The 17586-nt window shown below is 53.0% G+C and overlaps 2 protein-coding genes across 2 annotated transcripts in view; both read left to right on the forward strand.

Moving 5' to 3' along the window:
* The window catches only part of LOC105999090 (lipid phosphate phosphatase-related protein type 2), an 8311-nt gene extending 1069 nt beyond the window's left edge, over window positions 1-7242 (forward strand). Inside the window, exons 2-10 of the mRNA XM_013033990.1 lie at window positions 90-264; window positions 896-975; window positions 2439-2627; window positions 2757-2892; window positions 3989-4260; window positions 5160-5336; window positions 6129-6251; window positions 6428-6479; window positions 6591-7242. Coding sequence (XP_012889444.1) covers window positions 910-975; window positions 2439-2627; window positions 2757-2892; window positions 3989-4260; window positions 5160-5336; window positions 6129-6251; window positions 6428-6479; window positions 6591-6934 — 1359 coding nt within the window. The 5' untranslated portion in view covers window positions 90-264; window positions 896-909 and the 3' untranslated portion in view covers window positions 6935-7242. The remainder of the gene's footprint in view (window positions 1-89; window positions 265-895; window positions 976-2438; window positions 2628-2756; window positions 2893-3988; window positions 4261-5159; window positions 5337-6128; window positions 6252-6427; window positions 6480-6590) is intronic.
* A 6991-nt stretch (window positions 7243-14233) lies between these two features.
* On the forward strand, window positions 14234-15969 carry Swsap1 (SWIM-type zinc finger 7 associated protein 1). The gene is made up of 2 exons (XM_013034011.1): window positions 14234-14482; window positions 15380-15969. The coding sequence occupies exons 1-2, from the start codon at window positions 14234-14236 to the stop codon at window positions 15839-15841; spliced, it is 711 nt and encodes a 236-aa protein (XP_012889465.1). The 3' UTR covers window positions 15842-15969.
* The last annotated feature ends 1617 nt before the right edge of the window (window positions 15970-17586 follow it).

Below are 17586 nucleotides of genomic sequence, written 5' to 3' on the forward strand. Positions count from 1 at the left end.
TGGGGTGGAGGCTGTGGCTTCTTTATGTGCTGTGAGGGTGCTGGTGTGGGGTTATTTGGGTGACCCTCTCCTCACATGTCACCCTATAGAGCAGGCCTTGTGGATGGAGTATTGGACCCACAGTGTCGACCTTTGCCTGCCTGGGCCTCATTTTCCACATCTGCGCAATGGGGGTGATCACCCTCGCTCTGCTGCCCAGTAGGAGCAGCTGTGAGTCTCTGATCGAGGGGGTGTCCTGGAGGAGGCCATAGGGCGCCTTCACAGGTGAGACCAGGTGGGACAGTGGGTTTGAGCCGCTTCCATTGGCCCCCAAAATGCTGGGACTGAGGTTAGATGGGAGGGGGGACTGAGGGAGGCAGCTGGGCTGGGAGGAGGAGGAGGAGGACAGGAGCAGCTGGGAGAGAAGGAGGATCTGGCTATCAGCCCACACCAATGCACCACGAGGACAGAAGAGGGGCTCCCATGGGGGTGCTGGGGGAGGGGCTCAGGAAAGGGATCTGACAGGCATGGGGGGGCAGAGAGCCTGGGGTCCCCAACAGACAGAAAATAGAATTCTTAGCCAGGCGCCCGTGGCTCACACCTGTCATCCTAGCTACTCAGGAGGCTGAGATCTGAGGATCATGGTTCAAAGCCATCCTGTGCAGGAAAGTCTGTGAGACTCTCATCTCCAATAAACCACTGGAAAACCAGAAGTGGTGCTGTGGCCTAAGTGGTAGAGCACTGGCCTTGAGCTGAAGAGCTGAGGGACAGTGCCCAGGCCCAGAGTTCCAGCCCCAGGACCAACTGGGTTGTGGAGGTGTGGCCAGAAGGCTCAGTGGGCGGGGCCATAGCTCCTTGGCTTTATCCTTGCTCAAGAATGGGGCACAGGGGGTCAAGGGTCTGCCCTACTCTGTAGGCCCAGCCTTCACCATGGCGGGAGGGAGACCTCACCTGAAAAGGAGTTTCTCCATCATCCCCTGCTTCGTCTTTGTGGAGGTGAGAACCAGAAACAGACCCAGGGAGGGGGGAGGGGGAGGGAGGAGGGGGGAGGGGAGAGGGGGGAGGGTTCCCTTTTTCTCTGTCTCTGTCCAACTTCAGTCTCCCACCTTTGTTGCCCTTTTCCTATATCATGGTTCCCAGTCCTGCCTGCTTCTCCTCCTCCCTGGTTGCCCACCCCGTCACCACCCAAACCCCCATCACTTTCCCCTCCTCCTGAAACAAAAATAACAAAATGGTCATAAACGGGTTCAGCACTATTCCTCTCAATTCCACTGTTCCCCATCTATCCAAATGAGGGTCTCTAGGCCCCAGCCTCTGTTTCCTCATCCATGAAATGGGTATGGTTAACTGGGCAGGGTGGCGCATGCCTGCTAATCCCAATACTGGAGAAAATGAGGCCGGAGGAAGTTCAAAACTAGCCTAGGCTACATATGAAGACCTTGTATCAAAAACCATCCAGCAAAGCATCAAAAGCAACCAGGTGTGTTGGCTCACGCCTGTGTTCCTAGCTACTTAGGAAACTGAGATCTGAGGATCCAAGTTCAAAGCCAGCTGGCGGAACAAAAGTCCATGAGGCTCTTATTTCCAAGAAAACAGCAAAAAGCCGAGTGGACATGTGTCTCAAGTAGTAGACCTTGAGCAAAATAAAGCCAATTGAGTGTGATGCCAGTACACACACACACACACACACACACACACACACACACACACACACACACAGTCTACGCCATTACAAAGTTAAAAGCAATCACCTGGCCTGGTGGCTCACACCTGTCATCCTAGCTTCTCAGGATGCTGAGATCTGAGGGTCATGGTTCAAAGCCAGCCAAGGCAAGAAAGTCCGTGAAAACCACCAGAAAACCAGAAGTGGCGCTGTGACTCAAGTGGTAAAAGTGCTCATCTTGAGCTGAAAAGCTGAGGGGCAGCGCCCAGGTCCAGAGTTCAAGCCCCATGACCAACAACAACAACAAAAAAAAAAAGTTAAAAGGAATCAACTCAGCTGGGCGCTGGTGGCTCACATCTGTAATCCCAGTTGCTCAGGATGCTGAGATCTGAGGATTGAAGTTCAGCCTGGGCAGAAAAGTCCAGGAGATTCTTATCTTCAATAAACCACCAGAAAACTGGAAGTGGAGCTGTGACTCAAAGTGGCAGAACACCAGCCTTGAGAAAAGAACTCAGAGACAGGGCCCAGGCCCTGAATTCAAGCCCCAGGGCCCACCAAAAACAACAAAAAAAATCAACTCCTTCGCACTCTGCCTCCATCTCCCATTTGAGCCTTTTCCACTCTGTGTCCCTCTCCGCCGTGTGTGTGTGTGTGTGTGTGTGTGTGTGTGTCTGTCTGTCTCTCTCTCTCTCTCTCTCTGTCTGTCTGTCTGTCTGTCTGTCTGTCTATCTGTCTAGGGGGCCTCAAATCTCTGACCTCTTTTCTCTGCCTCTTACCCCACCCTGGCTGGGTGCAGTCAGTGCTACTGGGCATTGTGGTTCTACTTGCTTACCGCCTCGAGTTCACAGACACCTTCCCTGTGCACACCCAAGGCTTTTTCTGCTATGACAGCACCTACACCAAGCCCTACCCAGGGCCTGAGGCCGCCAGCCGAGCACCACCTGCCCTCATCTATGCCCTGGTCACTGCTGGGCCCACCCTCACGGTGAGATCACGTGGGTCATCTCAGTAGGACTGTGGGGAGGACAGAAAGGCCAGGTTGGGGGAAGGGGGAGGCTGGTAGAACTGGGGGCTTGAAGGCCTAGGATGACTTCATTTTGGTTTTGCCCCACAGATCCTTCTGGGAGAGTTGGCGCGTGCCTTCTTTCCTGTGCTACCCTCAGCCAGCCCCAGCATCGGGGAAAGCACCATCGTGTCTGGGGCCTGCTGTCGATTCAGCCCTCCACTGCGAAGGCTGGTCCGCTTCCTGGGTGAGTGATACAGCCTTGGTGTGACAGGGATGGGGATATGGGAAAGAAATAGAGGCCAGCGCCAGGTGCCGGTGGCTCAGGCACCTGTCATCCTAGCTACTCAGGAGGCTGAGATTTGAGGATTGTGGTGTGAAGCCAGCCTGGGCAGGAAAAAGTCCCTGTGAGACTCTTATCCCCAATTAACTACTCAAAAACCAGAAGTGGAGCTGTGGCTCAAAATGGTAGAGCACTGGCCTTGAACAAAAGAGCTCAGGGACAGTGTGTCCAGGTCCTGAGTTCAAGTCACAGGACTAATAAAAGAGAGAGATAGAGACAGAAGTGGGGATCTGGGCTCAGGCCAGACATAATGGAAGATCCAGAGACATGGATGAGGCCAACAGTGATGGCTGTGGATGAAGTATCTAGACATTGGTAGGAAGTGATGCTGTGGTTCAAGTGGTAGAGTGCTAACCTTGAGCACCAAGTGACTCAAGGACAACACCCAGGACCTAAGTTCAGGCGAGAATCTTGAGAATTTTCTGGCAGCATGCATGGGGTCTCAATCATAATTAGTGGTCCCCGGGTCCCTGGGGACGGAGTGGCCTAAAAAGAGGTATGAGAATGCCAAGCAGGGAGGGTTGGGAATGTGGCTTAGTGGTGGAGTGCTTGCCTAGCATGCATGAAGCCCTGGGTTCGATTCCTCAGTACCACATACACAGAAAAAAACAGAAGTGGCCTTGTGGCTCAAGTGGTAGAGTGTTAACTTTGAGCAAAAGAAGCCCAGGGACAGCGCCCAGGCCCTGAGTTCAAGACCCAGGACTGTCAAGGGAAAAAAAAGGGAGCCTGGGGCCGGTGGCTCCTGCCTGTCCTCCTACCTCAGGAGGCTGAGCTCTGAGGATCACCTTTCAAAGCCAGACCAGGCAGGAAAGTCTGTGAGGCTCATCTCCCATTAACCACCAAAAAAGCCTCACTCTATTGAGGCTGGGGATCCCACGTTGGCAGAAACTGGGGGGGGGGGGGAGAGGTCCACTGAAATTGTAGAAGTGTAACAGGGCTCTCAGTTGGGACATCAGGGCCTGGAGCCTGAACCCCCTTCTTTTTCCTCCCGCACAATCAGGGGTCTACTCTTTCGGCCTCTTCACCACCACCATCTTCGCCAACGCGGGGCAAGTGGTGACCGGGAACCCCACACCGCACTTCCTGTCTGTGTGTCGCCCCAACTACACGGCCTTGGGCTGCCTACCACCCTCTCCTGACCGGCCAGGGCCTGACCGCTTCGTCACAGACCAGGGAGCCTGCGCGGGCAGCCCCAGCCTGGTGGCCGCCGCCCGCCGCGCCTTCCCCTGCAAGGATGCGGCCCTCTGCGCCTACGCCGTCACCTACACGGCGGTGAGCCCTTCGGGGAGCAAGCTGTGGGGCCCTGCGCTGGAGGTCAACCATCCTGGAGTCTCACCTTCCTCCCTGTGTCCATGAGGCCACGCCCCCGTATTATGGCCACGCCTCCAAGCGGGGCCTATTGGTTCCTCCCACCCCAGGCCACGCCTCCTATCACGAGTCCATGAGGCCACGCCCCCAGGCGGAATCTATTGGTTCCTCCCATTTCAGGCCACACCTCCTGTCCTGGGAACGCCCCGCCCCGGAGAGGCTGTTGTGTGCATCCTTTGGGTTGGGGATGGCTGTCTTTGGAGATGGGGCTCTGCCCCTTGGAGTTCCCAGGAAGTTCCCAGACCCTGCTGGGTGGGCTTCCACCCCCACCCCCTTCCCCAGCCCTCCCCACGCCTCTCCCACCCCCTTGGAAAGCTTGACTCATTTGCTGATTTCTAACTATCCCGCTCTTAGTCCTAGTCCCTCCCTTGGTTGCTTTGGTTACTTTTTCTGGTCTCGAGGGGTGATGAAGCCCCTAAGCCTGTCTGGGACCTCCTGGGGTTCAAGATGCCACCTCTTAAGAGTCCCTGGATCTGGCGCTTTGACTCTGGCACCTCCATTCCCTAGACTCTAGTCTGGGTTTCCTTCCTGGGAAACTAACGAATGCAGGAACCTGAGATTCTGACCTCTACTCTTTGGAGCTCAGGCCCGAAGCCTGTAGGTAGATTGGGGACCCTCGGGGCCCTCGCTGCCGCCTTAGCTTGCAGCCCTCCCTTTGCACACTCCCATCTCTGTAAGACCCCCAGGGCCACGCCCTCCTGTCCTGGTGCCCCGACCAGGCTCCTTAAGCCAGAAGGCAACGTCTTCCTTGGGTTTGGCGACTTCGTCTCCCGCGTGTCCCCTGATCGATGTGGCTCCCACAGATGTACGTGACCCGAGTGTTCCGAGTGAAGGGCTCTCGCCTGGTGAAGCCCTCCCTCTGCCTGGCCCTGCTGTGTCCAGCCTTCCTGGTGGGCGTGGTCCGTGTGGCCGAGTACCGCAACCACTGGTCTGACGTGCTGGCTGGTTTCCTGACTGGAGCATCTATCGCTACCTTTCTGGTGAGACTCCCAGCCTTCTCCCCATCTCTGCATGGAAGACCCTGTCCCTCTCCCCCCCCCCTCGGTAGCCCCCAAAGCCAAAGACAAGACTTCTGGGACAGGATCATTAGTAAGACACTCCCTGAGTGCAAAACTGAAGAGGATACCACAGCACTTAACATGTACATGCATGCGGAATGATCAATGCACTAAATAGCATGATATCAAAAACTAGCTGAGGCTGCCCACCGTGGCTCACGCCTGTCATCCTGGCTACTCAGGAAGCTGAGATCTGAGGATTGCGGTTCAAAACCAGCCCGGGCAGGAAAGTCTGTGAAACTTATTTCCAATAAACCACCAGAAAACCGGAAGTGGCGCTGTGGCTCAAGTGGTAGAGTGCTCACCTTGAGCTGAAGAGCTCAGGGACAGCGCTCAAGCCCAGGGTTCAAGCCCCATGACTGACAAAACAAAAACAAAAAACAAAAAAAAATGAGCTGAGCATCTGTGGCTCACGCTTGTCATCCCAGTAACTCAGGAAGCAGAGATCTGAGGATCACCAGTTGGAAGCCAGCCCAAGCAGACAAGTCCATGAGACTCTTCCCTCCAACTCACCAGAAGTGGAGCTGTGGCTCAAGTGGTAGAGTGCCACAACCTTGAAGTGAAACAAAGCTGAGGGGGACAGCACCCAGGTCCTGAGTTGGAACCTCAGTTCCAAAACACACACACACACACACACACACACACACACACACACACACAGAGCTAATGAAAACAGGTGGAATCCCGCCTTTACATATTTTCTCTCTATTCCAGGTCATCTGTGTTGTGCACAATTTCCAGAGTCGGCCACCCTCTGGCCGAAGGCTCTCCACCTGGGAAGACCTGAGCCAGGCCCCTACCACGGACAGCCCCCTCGAAAAGTTAAGTGTGGCTCAGGTAAGGGGGGCTGGGGGCTGCTCCCGGCTGGAGAGGGTGGGGGGGGTGGAGGCAGGAAATGAAAGCAGACTGGAAGGCCATTGCTGGTTGTCTTGCTCTCTGTGTGATGAGCCCCCCCTCCTGTCGAGGGGTCCTCTGGGGTCCTCTAGCCTCTTCCCTCTGCTGCTTTATCTTAGGAACCCGAGGCCTGCAGGCCGCATTCGACACCGGCACGGCTCACCCCATCCAGTGAGTGTCGGGCAAGTGGGAGGCTAAACATGGGGGGGACTTTGCAGCCTTCCTTAACCCTTCCCCCCACCCCAGATTTCTAATCCTTTGCTCTCTGACTCTCAACTTCAGAGTCGCAGAACTGTGCCCTCCGTGGCCACCTGATCCCCAGCTGCGTGTCCTCCAGGGCCCCGGCCATGTGTTCTTCTCCCCGGGTGCCCCGCCCTCGATTGAGGTCTGAGCCAACGCCCCTGCCACTGCCCTTACCCCTGCCAGCACCGACTCCCAGCCAAGGCCCCTCACCCTCCTCCCCCGGGCCTGGAGGACCAGGCGGGGGTGGCGGGCGTGGCCGGAAGCTGCTGCTGCCTACGCCCCTGTTGCGGGACCTGTACACCCTCAGTGGACTCTATCCCTCCCCCTTCCACCGGGACAACTTCAGCCCTTACCTTTTTGCCAGCCGCGACCACCTGCTGTGAGACCTACACCCACCCACCCACGTCTACCTGGTGTCCCCATTTTCCTCCCCTGTCACGCGTGTGTGTGCGTGTGCCATGTGAGTGCCAAAGGCCCCTCCACCTCCTCCTTCCCCCCAAAAAAGAAAAGCCCCAGCCTGGTTCAGGCATCCAGAGGATGGCTGGAAGGACATTTGGGGGAGGCTGCCTATCTCTCTTACCCCTTGGGATATCCAGGAAGCCAGAGCTCCAGGATAGACCCTTGCCCCAAGTATTGGCCTCCGAAAGGCTGAAAGCTTGATTTCCCCATTGGCCCACGGCTCAGCCAATGAGAGCTCCCACGGCTCAGCCAATGAGAGCTCCCACGGCTCAGCCAATGAGAGCTCTGGGGTCTCAAAATTCTAAGCCAGTTGAGCTTACTCCAGCCAATGGGAGCGTGCTCCCAGGCAAGCGGCCAAGCCCAGCCAACGAGTGAGCCAATAGGAGCCGTTGGCCTTCAGAATTTCCGGAGTGGGTGGGTATGATGCCAGTCAATGGGGGACCGCCCTTGTCTAAGCACGTGCAAAGGACAGGAGGGAGATTGGGGAGTGGGGTCCACTCTTTGTCACCAGGTCCCCTCTCCTCACATTCACCGAGTCCAGTGGAGGGCTGGGGGCAGGCTCCCCCATGGCAGGGCCTTAGGGTACCCCTTTCCCTTCTCAGCCCCTCCCGCATTGTACCCCATCTCACCACCCCCTCCCTAAAAGCGGAGCTTGCCCCAGTTCAGAGGCTTTGGGGAGCTGAGATCTGTGTCTCCCTTGGCCTATACCCAGGGCACCCCGAAATCCTTCTGTTATTTATTAGGGCTGTGGGAAATGACTTTTTTTTTTTTCTTGGAGCCTGCCTCTGTGTTCACACTGTGCTCACCCAAGCCCCAGCCTCATGAAGAAATGCCATCTGGGGGGGAGGGGTCATGGGTGGAACAGAAGGGCTCCCTTACCCTGAGCACCCCAAGGCAGTGGGCAGAGGAGACACCGGCCCTCTTTTCCTGCCTCCTCCTCATCTTTAATAAAGACCCGGCTCCTCGTATTTAATAAAAATCTGTTTGTAACAGAAGTTTGGCCACTTGCCTGCCTCCCCCGGGTGGTGGGCTGAAGAGGACTGAAATTCTGGGTGTACACGGGTGTGAAGCTGGGTGGGTGTACTGCGACAGTGGATCTGAGGACAGACATGGAGACGCATTGTGGGACCATGGGGCCAGTCACACAGGGCCAAAGGCTGGTCTAGCTGGGCTCACACTTATCATCCTAGATACTTGGGAGGCTGAAATATGACTATCATGGTTCAAAGCCAGCCTGGATAATAAAGCCGGTGAGACTCTTATCTCCAGATAACTCCTAAAAAAGCCAGAAGTGGAGCTGTGGCTCAAGTGATAGAGCGCCAGCCTCAAGCACAGAAGCTCAGGAATTACACCCAGGTCCAGAGTTCAAGCCCCAGGAATCAGCACTCAAGAAAACACACCGGGCTGGGAAGTTGGCTCAGTGGTAGAGCGCTTGCCTTGCATGCCAGAGGCCCTGGGTTCCATTCCTCAGCACCACATAAGCAAAACAAAAAAAGCCGGAAGTGGCGCTTTGGCTCAAGTGGTAGAGCGCTAGCCTTGAGCTGAAGAGCTGAGGGACAGCGCCCAGGCCCAGAGTTCAGGCTCCACAACCGGACCCAAAAAAAAAGAAAAAGAAAACACACCTAGCTCAGAGCCAGGCATGATTATGCAGGCTTGTAGTCCCAGCTACTCAGAAGGTGGAGGTAGGAGAATAGAGATGCAAGGCTGCCTTGGGAAAAATTAAAGACCTTATCTGAAAAATAAAACCAGAGGACTGAGGGTTGGCTACAGCCCTACCCTGGCACTCACTTTCCCTCTCAAGAAAAAAAAAATTCTGGGCTAGAAGGTGGCTCAGTGGTAGAGTGCTTGTCTGGCATGCATGAGGCCCTGAGTTCAATTCATCAGCACCACATAAAAATCTGGAAGTGGTGCTGTGGCTCAAGTGGTAGAGCGCTAGACTTGAGCTGAAGAGCTGAGGGACAGTGCCCAGGCCCAGAGTTCAAGCCCCACAGCTGACAAAAATCCTGACAATTTTTTGATTGTGTGGCCTCTAGAAAGTTAATCTCTCTGCACTTACTTGCTTGCTTTCCTTTCTTTGTCTTTTTTTTTCTCTTTTGCTAGTCCCAGGGCTGAACTCAGGGCCTGAGCACTGTCTCTGAGCTTCTTTTGCTTAAGGCTGGCACTCTACCACTTGAGCCACAGCACCACTTCTGGCTTTTTCTATTTATGTAGAACTGAGGAATCGAACCTGGGGTTTCATGCATGCTAGGCAAACACTCTACCACTAAGCCACATTCCCAGCCCTTTTTTTTTCTTTCATGCTGGTACTGCGGTCTGAACTGGAGCTTTACCACTCAAGGCTGGAGCCCTACCACTTCAGCCACAGCTCCACTTCCAGATTTTTTGGTGGGTAATTAGGGATAAGAGTGTCATAGACCTTCCTGCTCAGGCTGGCTTCAAACCAGGATCCTCAGAGCTTAGCATCCTGAGGAGTTAGGATTACAGACATGAGCCACTAGACACAACCCGTTTAGGAGTCTGGAGAGCAAAGATGGAGCCTCCAAGCTGGATGAGAGCAGAAAGAATAACTTGAGTCACTCTGGGAGGCTCCCAAATGCTGGGAACATGCTCTGTTCCTTGGTAGGGTTTGGATCTGTGTGTGTGCTTCACATTGATATGTGATTGGGAGAAAATTCAAGCTTGAGAACTGAGAGACAGAGACAGGATTTACAGTTTAGACAGGAAGATTGTAGAAGTGCCACTTGAGGAAATGACAAGAGGAATGGACACCTTGGAGGAGTAGAAAAGAAAGCCATTTATTCCAGGCAAAGGGAACAGCACATGGAAAGGTCCTGTGGTAGGAACACGGCTCTAGGAAGGAGGTCTGTGTGGCTGAAGTGAATGGGGGAGATACAGAAAATGAGGGAGGGATGAAGGGACTGCCTATTGGCTGAAGAAAAATGACAGAGCCCACTAATGGTGGCTCACACCTGTAAGCCTAGCTACTCAGAAGGCTGAGATCTGAGGATCATAGTTCAAAGCCAGCTCACGCAGGAAAGTCCCTGTTACTCATCGCCAATTAACCAACAATGAAGTTGGAAATGGAGCTGTGGATCAAGTGGTAGAGCACCAGCGTTGAGTAGAAAAGTTAAGACCCAGTACTGGCAAACACACACACACACACACACACACACACACACACCACGAGGACGAACAGATCATGGAGTTTTTCATTAGTTGGCCAAGGCCGTTTCCAGAATTCACATACTTGAGATTCATGGTTCATCCTAAACTTGTCTCTTCCTTCTGCGGGCCCAGGAAGACACAGCCTCAGCACTGAGGACAGCGCCTGCGCACACCGTGGCTGGCGCTGTCCGTGGTACTGACCGGCTGACAAGGAGAGGAAGGGGGAACCGAGGGCTGGTTCCACTGGGGCGGGGCCTGCTAAAACCCCTCCATTCTCAGTCTGAGATGAATAATCCTAGGTAGGGAACACACTAGGCCGGGTGCTGGTGGCTCTCGCCTGACATCCTAGCTACTCAGGAGGCTTAGATCTGAGGATCACGGTTCAAAGCCAGCCTGGGCAGGAAAGTCCGTGAGACTCTTATCTCCAATAAACCATCAGAAAACCGGAAGTGGCGCTGTGGCTCAAGTGGTAGAGCACTCACCTTGAGCTGAAGATCTGAGGGACAGTGCCCAGGACCAGAGTTCAAGACCCACGAGAGGAAGAGAGGGGGAGAGAAATAGAGGGAGGGAGAGAGGGAGGAGCCTCCTGCGTAGCTCGGATGACAGGTGTGAGCCATTGGCGCTTGGCTAATTTAATATATTTTTACGAATTCACAGCCAGATTGGGCTATGGAACTAATCCTGTCTCAACTCCACCCCCCCCCAAAAAAAAAAGAAAAAACAAAAGAGAAAATAGACTTTATTGTTTGTTCAGTATTCACTGTTAGGTCTTCAGTGTCGAGAACAACCCTGATACACAGTGATACTTAATATTTGTTGGGCTTGCCAGGCATCAATGGCTCACACCTGCAATCCTAGCTATTCAGGAGGCTGTAATCTGAGGATCAAGATTCAAAGCCAGGGCAAGATAATCTGTGAAATACTTAACTTCAATGAACCAGAAAAAAGATAAAAACATCCTGAAGTGGAGGTGTGGGTCAAGTGTTGGAGCACTAGATTTGAAGGGGGGGAACCTAAGTGATAGCCCGGTGCCCGTGGCTCACCTCTGTATCCTAGCTACTCAGGAGGCTGAGATCTGAAGATCATGGTTCAAAGCCAGCCCGCCTGGAAAGTCTGTGAGACTCTTTTTTTTTTTTTGTCGGTCGTGGGGCTTGAACTCTGGGCCTGGGCGCTGTCCCTCAGCTCTTCAGCTCAAGGCGAGCGCTCTACCACTTGAGCTACAGCGCCACTTCCGGTTTTCTGGTGGTTTATTGGAGATAGGAGTCTCACAGTCTCTCCTGCCCGGACTGGCTTTGAACCGCGATCCTCAGATCTCAGCCTCCTGAGTAGCTAGGATTACAGGCGTGAGCCACCAGTGCCCGGGGAGACTCTTATCTCCAATGAACCACCAGAATACCGGAAGTGGTGCTGTGGCTCAAGTGGTAGAGCGCTCGCCTTGAGCTGAAGAGCTGAGGGACAGAGCCCAGGCCCAGAGTTCAAGCCCCACGGCCTCCCCTCAAAAAAACTAAGGAGGGCTGGGAAGGTGGCTCAGTGGTAGAGCGCTTGCCTTGCATGCCTGAGGCCCTGGGTTCAATTCCTCAGTACCACATAAGCAAAAAGAAAAAAGCCAGAAGTGGTGCTGTGGCTCAAGTGGTAGAGTGCTAGCCTTGAGCTGAAGAGCTGAGGGACAGCGCCCAGGCCCAGAGTTCAGGCTCCACGACCGGACCCGAATAAAAAAACAACAACTAAGGAATAGTGTTCAGGTTCTGAGTTCAAGCCCCCGTACAAAAAGGAAAGAAAGACTGGGTGCTGGTGACTCACGCCTGTAATCCTAGCTACTCAGGAGGCTGAGATCTGAGGATCCACGGTTCTAAGCCAGCCTGGGCAGGAAAGTCCTTGAGACTCTTATCTCCAATAAACCACTAGAAAACTGGAAATGGCACTGTGGCTCAAGTGGCAGAGTGCTCGCCTTGAGCTGAAGAGCTGAGGGATAGAGCTCAGGCCCAGCGTTCAAGCCCCACGACTGACAAAAAAAAAAAAGGGAAGAAAGGAAGAAAGGAAAAAGATAGAAAGAGAAAAAGGAAGGAAGGAAGGAAAGAAGGAAGGAAGGAACAAAGGGAAAGAGGGCTGGAAATATGGCTTCATGGTAGAGTGCTTGCTTAGCATTCTTGAAGCCTTGGGTTTGATTCCTCAGCACCACATACACAGAAAAAGCCAGAAGTGGCACTGTGGTTCAAGTGGTAGAGTGCTAGCCTTGAGCAAAAGAAGCTCAAGGACAGCACTAGGTCCTTCAGCTCAAGCCCCATGACCAACCCCCCCCCCCAAAAAAAAGGAAGGGAGGAAGGAAGGAAGGAAGGAACAAAGAAAGGGAGGGAAGGAGGAAGGAAAGAAGGACTGGGAACATGTATCAAAGTAGTAAAATGACTGCTTAACAAGTACGAGGTCCTGAATTCAAATGCCAAATACTGCAAATAAACAAAAGAATGCCAAAATAGAAATAATTTAGGGCTGAGGGTTTAGCTCAAGTGATGTAGTATGGCCTAGCATGAGGAGGCCCCATGTTCAACTCCTAGTACCCCCAAAAGAAAAGAAGGAAGGAAGGAAGGGAGGGAGGGAGGGAGGGAGAGAAAGAAGAAAGAAAGAGAAAGAAAGAGAGGGAGAGAGGGAGAAAGAAAGAAAGAAAAAAAGAAAGAAAGAGGAGGGAGGGAGGGACACAGGGAGGATGGGAGGGAGGGAGGGGCAGGGAGGATGGGAAGGAGGACTCGGCAATGTGGGTTTGTACAAGGAAGCATGTAGGGTGGGAATGTAGGACAAGCAGAGTGTGAGCTGCTTTATGTGTCAGGTAGGGGAGAGCGAGCTGTGAGCACATGGGTGATGGGAGTCTGGAAATGGAATCCATACAGCGATGCCGTGTGTGTGTGTGTGTGTGTGTGTGTGTGTGTGTGTGTGTACAGAAGGGTGTAGGGGTGCCCAGCTGTGTGAGTGGGTGTACTGGGGGATGTTGGGAGCTGTTTTCTGGCCCCAGAGAGAGAGAAAAAGCCCAGGAAATCACAGTTCTGCCCTGCCCCCTGGGTTGCCAGGCAACAGCACCACTTTGAAGTTACCAGGAGACCAGGTTGCCCGGGCAACTAAAGTGAGTGGCAGCCCGGAGCAAGGAGTCTGGGTGAGGGGTTGCAGCCAGACACCAGGATCATTCAACTTGTTTGTCCCTGTCCCCCAGCCTCTCCATCCCCACCTTCCGCTCATTCATTGAGTTTGGGAGAGAATGGACGTGCCCACCTACCATGTGCTAAGCAAGCATTGCTCTGAGCCCAAACGGATAAGTACACAAGGTGCCTTATTATATGTCTCCCCCTCTTTCCCCTGCCCCCTTTCTCTGGATTTTGGTCTCTTGTCTCAGCACTAGCAAGAATGAAGAGTCTCCTCAGCCAGTGAGAAAGTAAAAAGCCTTCTTGTCACAGACAGCTGCTGAATTCTCTCTCTCTCTCTCTGTATGTGCAGTACTGGGACTTGAACTCAGGGCTTCGAGCTCTTGCTTGGCTTTTTCCCCCCCCCAGCTCAAGGATGACACGCTACCAATCTGAGCCACCACTCCATGTCTTGCTTTTTGGGGGTAGGTGGAAGAGTCTCATAAACTTTCTTCTCTGGGCTGCATTTGAACCTGGATCCTCAGATCTCAGCCTCCTGAGTAGTTGGGATTACAGGCTTGAGCCTCGGTGCCCGGTTACAGGTGGGCAAACTTAAGGCTAGCTGACCAGACTCCGTATAACTCTCAACCTTTACAATTGTCTGATTATCTGGCTCATCCACAATAATAGTATTCAAGCTGCTTCCCCTCCACCTCGCTCCCAGAGATCCCCTCAGAGGAAGGTTTTCCCTCCCCACCAACACCCCCATTACTTCACGCTCAGGCTAGACGATTCGCTCGTTCAAGGGGGGAGGAGCTAGCAAGAGCGAGCTCTGATGGACAGCTCTGTGTACCAATAGACAAGCTAGACGCACCGTAACCAATGAGGCCTCTTACAGGGCGGGATTAAAGCTAGGGCTGCGCCTTTGATTGGACAGAAGTTACGTCGCGAATGGCGGAGACGTTGAGGCGAGTGCTAGCCCGGTGCAGCGCGGCTGGGAACAGGGAGGAGAGCGCGGCGGAGGCAGGGCCGCCTCTGCTGCTGCTTGGTGCTTCAGGCTCTGGGAAAACAGCCCTGCTATTTGCAACGGCCCTGGAGGTAGCCGGAGAAGGCCGAGGCCCCGTGCTCTTCTTGACCAGGCGTCCTCTTCAAAGCCTGCCCGTGGGTACGAGAACCGCTCTCGACCCTTTGCGGCTCCAGGTAACGGGGGAGGCGGGGCCTGTGCTATGCTAGCCTATGATGGGGCGGTGAAGGATTGAGTGACAAGTACGCAAGCCAATAGCTAGAGATAGTTGGTGGGTGACCTGGAGCAGCCATAATAGGGGTGGAGTCGGAATGAGTGGAAGGCGGGACCTAGTTGAGATTGATTGAAGTGGTATCCAATAAGAGGGCGGCGAGGGCTGGGCGTGTGGCTTAGTGGTAGAGTGCAGTGCTTGCCTAGCATGCCTGAAGCTCTGGGTTCGATTCCCCAATACCATATAAACTAAAAATTTTTTAAAAAGAGGGTGGGGCTGAGAATGTGGCCTAGTGGTAGAGTTCTTGCCTAGCTAGCATGCATGAAGCTGTGGGTTCGATTCTTCAGCACCACATACACTGGAAGTGATGCTGTGGCTCAAGTGGTACAGCGCTAGAAGCAAAAGCAGCTCAGGGACAGTGTCCATTTCCCTGAGCTCAAGCCCAGGACTGGCACACCAAATAACAACAACAACAACAATAATAATAGAGTTATCCTGAACAATTACACAGCAATGAAAGAGCCAAAGTGACTGGGAAAAATATTTAGTGCGCCGGGCGCTGGTGGCTCACGCCTGTCATCCTAGCTACTCAGGAGGCTGAGATCTGAGGGTCGCGGTTCAAAGCCAGCCCGGGCAGGAGAGACCGTGAGACTCCTATCTCCAATAAACCACCAGAAAACCGGAAGTGGCACTGTGGCTCAAGTGGTAGAGCGCTAGCCTTGAGCTGAAGAGCTGAGGGACAGCGCCCAGGCCGAGTTCAAGACCCACGACCGACCAAAAAATATATATATATTTAGTGCTCTGACCTAGCATCTGGCTTCCTGTGCTGAATTGGCCTTTTCCTCCTTTTCCCATCTTCTAGAAAATTCGCTTCCAGTACCCACCCTCCACCCGAGAGCTTCTGCACCTCCTGTGCTCCGCCCATGAGATCCCAGGGCCTGCGCCCTCCCTCCTACTGCTGGACGGCCTGGAGGAGTATCTGCTGAATGACCTGGGTTCGCAGGAAGCCACCTATCTAACTGCTCTTCTCTTGGATACCGCTGCCCACTTCAGCCGCAGGCTGGGCACGGGTCAGGGCTGCGGGCTCGTCGTGGCCCTGCAGACCCAGGAGGAAGCAGACAGCAGAGACGGCCTGCAGGTGGCAATGCTCCGGCGCTACTTCCCTGCTCAGTGCTGGCTGCAACCAGGGGCGTCTGGCCCAGGAGAGCACCGTCTGCGAGTCTGCCTGGAGCTGGGTGGGCTGAGCCCCAGGACAGAGTGGTGGGTGGCTTTTCAGCCACAGGGAGAGATGAGGATCACCCCCATAGTCCATCCAAGCGAATAACCCCAGCTCAGACCAGAGTTCAAGTGTCCGAGGCAAGCCTTGAGCTTTGCTGTGTCTCTGTGGACCATGGCTGGAATACTTAACTTCTGGGTCATATGAAGATCCAAAGACCAGGGGATGGGAAGGTGGCTCAGTGGTAGAGCACTTGCCTTGCATGCATGAGGCCCTGGGTTCGATTCCTCAGCACCACATAAGCAGAAAGAAAAAAGCCAGAAGTGGCACTGTGGCTCAAGTGGTAGAGTGCTAGCCTTGAGCTGAAGAGCTGAGGGACAGGGCCCAATCCCAGAATTCAGGCCCCACAACCGGACTCCCACCCCCCAAAAAAAAGATCAAAAACTGAAGGAATGGAAAGAACATTTTCTCTTTCAAAACTAGCATTAAAAGCCAGGTGCTGGTGGCTCACGTCTGTAATCCTAGCAAGTCAGGAGGCTGAGATCTGAGGGTCACAGTTCAAAGCCAGCCCCAGGCAGGGAAGTTTGTAAGACTCTTTATCTCCAATGAAGCACCAGAAAACTGGAAGTGGCACTGTGGATCAGGTGGTAGAGCGCTCACCTTGAGCAAAAAAAATCTCAAGGACAGTGCCTAGATTCTGAGTTCGAGCCCCAGGACCAGCACAAAAAGAAACAAAAACAAGAATCAACAGACTAGCCTTATAGAGGTTAAGGATGTAGCTCAGTGGTAGAGCAAAGGCCTTGGGTTCCATTCCTCAGCAGTGTTAGGTTTAAAAAATATTAAATCACCTAGCATTATTATGTACATATCAGTCAACATTGTTTTAATGATAATTTTGCTGTTTTGAGCTATGTAGTTTCATGATACATATAATTTTCCAGGGCTTGCTTTGTTGCCACTAAACCTTATTATGAAGATTCAATCACATTCTCCAGTCTATTCGTTTTTCTTAGTTGCACATTATTCTGTGGTCTTATACCCAATTTATTGAGCACATGGACTTATTTTCTTCTCTGAACATTCTTGCTTATGTGTCTGAGTATGTTTATGGGTTTTGTTTTGTTTTTTTGCAGACAAATTGCTGAAGCATAAGATATATCTGTGTCAGCTTTCTTAGCCAAACTTGAAAAGTGCTTAATGCAGAACTGGCACAGAGGCAGTCATGTGGTGGCACTTGGTGTCATCATAATTTCTTAAAACATGGCCTGATTCAGAATGAAGCCCTACAGGTCACTGTCATTGGTCTTAGTGGCAGAGAACAGTTCAAGGCTGGCTGAACCACCTTCCTTTAACCAGAATCCGTAACTAAACTACATTTCCCAGCATGCCACTGTTCTGTTTTGACCAACTTTCCTTTCACCAGGGATTCTAACTAAACTACATTTCCCAGCATCCCACAGTTCAGTTTTCAGGCCAGATCCCTAAAATGGCTCACGGTATCTTTTCTTCTCTTCACTGATTGGCTAGCAGGATGTGGAGAGTTCATCTAAAGATCCCAAGATGATAGAAAGTGACCAGAAGAGTTAAGGCCTTGGACCTCCCTGACGATGCTGCACATGTGTTTGTGCAGGGATAGGAAACTACTTAATGGGCTCAACTGCTGAGACTGAAGACTTGCTCGTTAATGCAGCTAGCATAGCTTATACTACTTTGGTACGTATGATTAGTCTTCAGAGAGAGACAGCCAGCTGCTAAATTGCAGACTGAGCTCCAGGAACTTAGAGTGTGTGTACGTAAACGTCATGGTGGAGGACACACACACATGCACGTATATGTGTACATATATATTTACA

This window comes from Dipodomys ordii, unplaced genomic scaffold, assembly GCF_000151885.1.
Source record: "Dipodomys ordii isolate 6190 unplaced genomic scaffold, Dord_2.0 Scaffold180, whole genome shotgun sequence".
Taxonomy (NCBI): Eukaryota; Metazoa; Chordata; class Mammalia; order Rodentia; family Heteromyidae; genus Dipodomys; species Dipodomys ordii.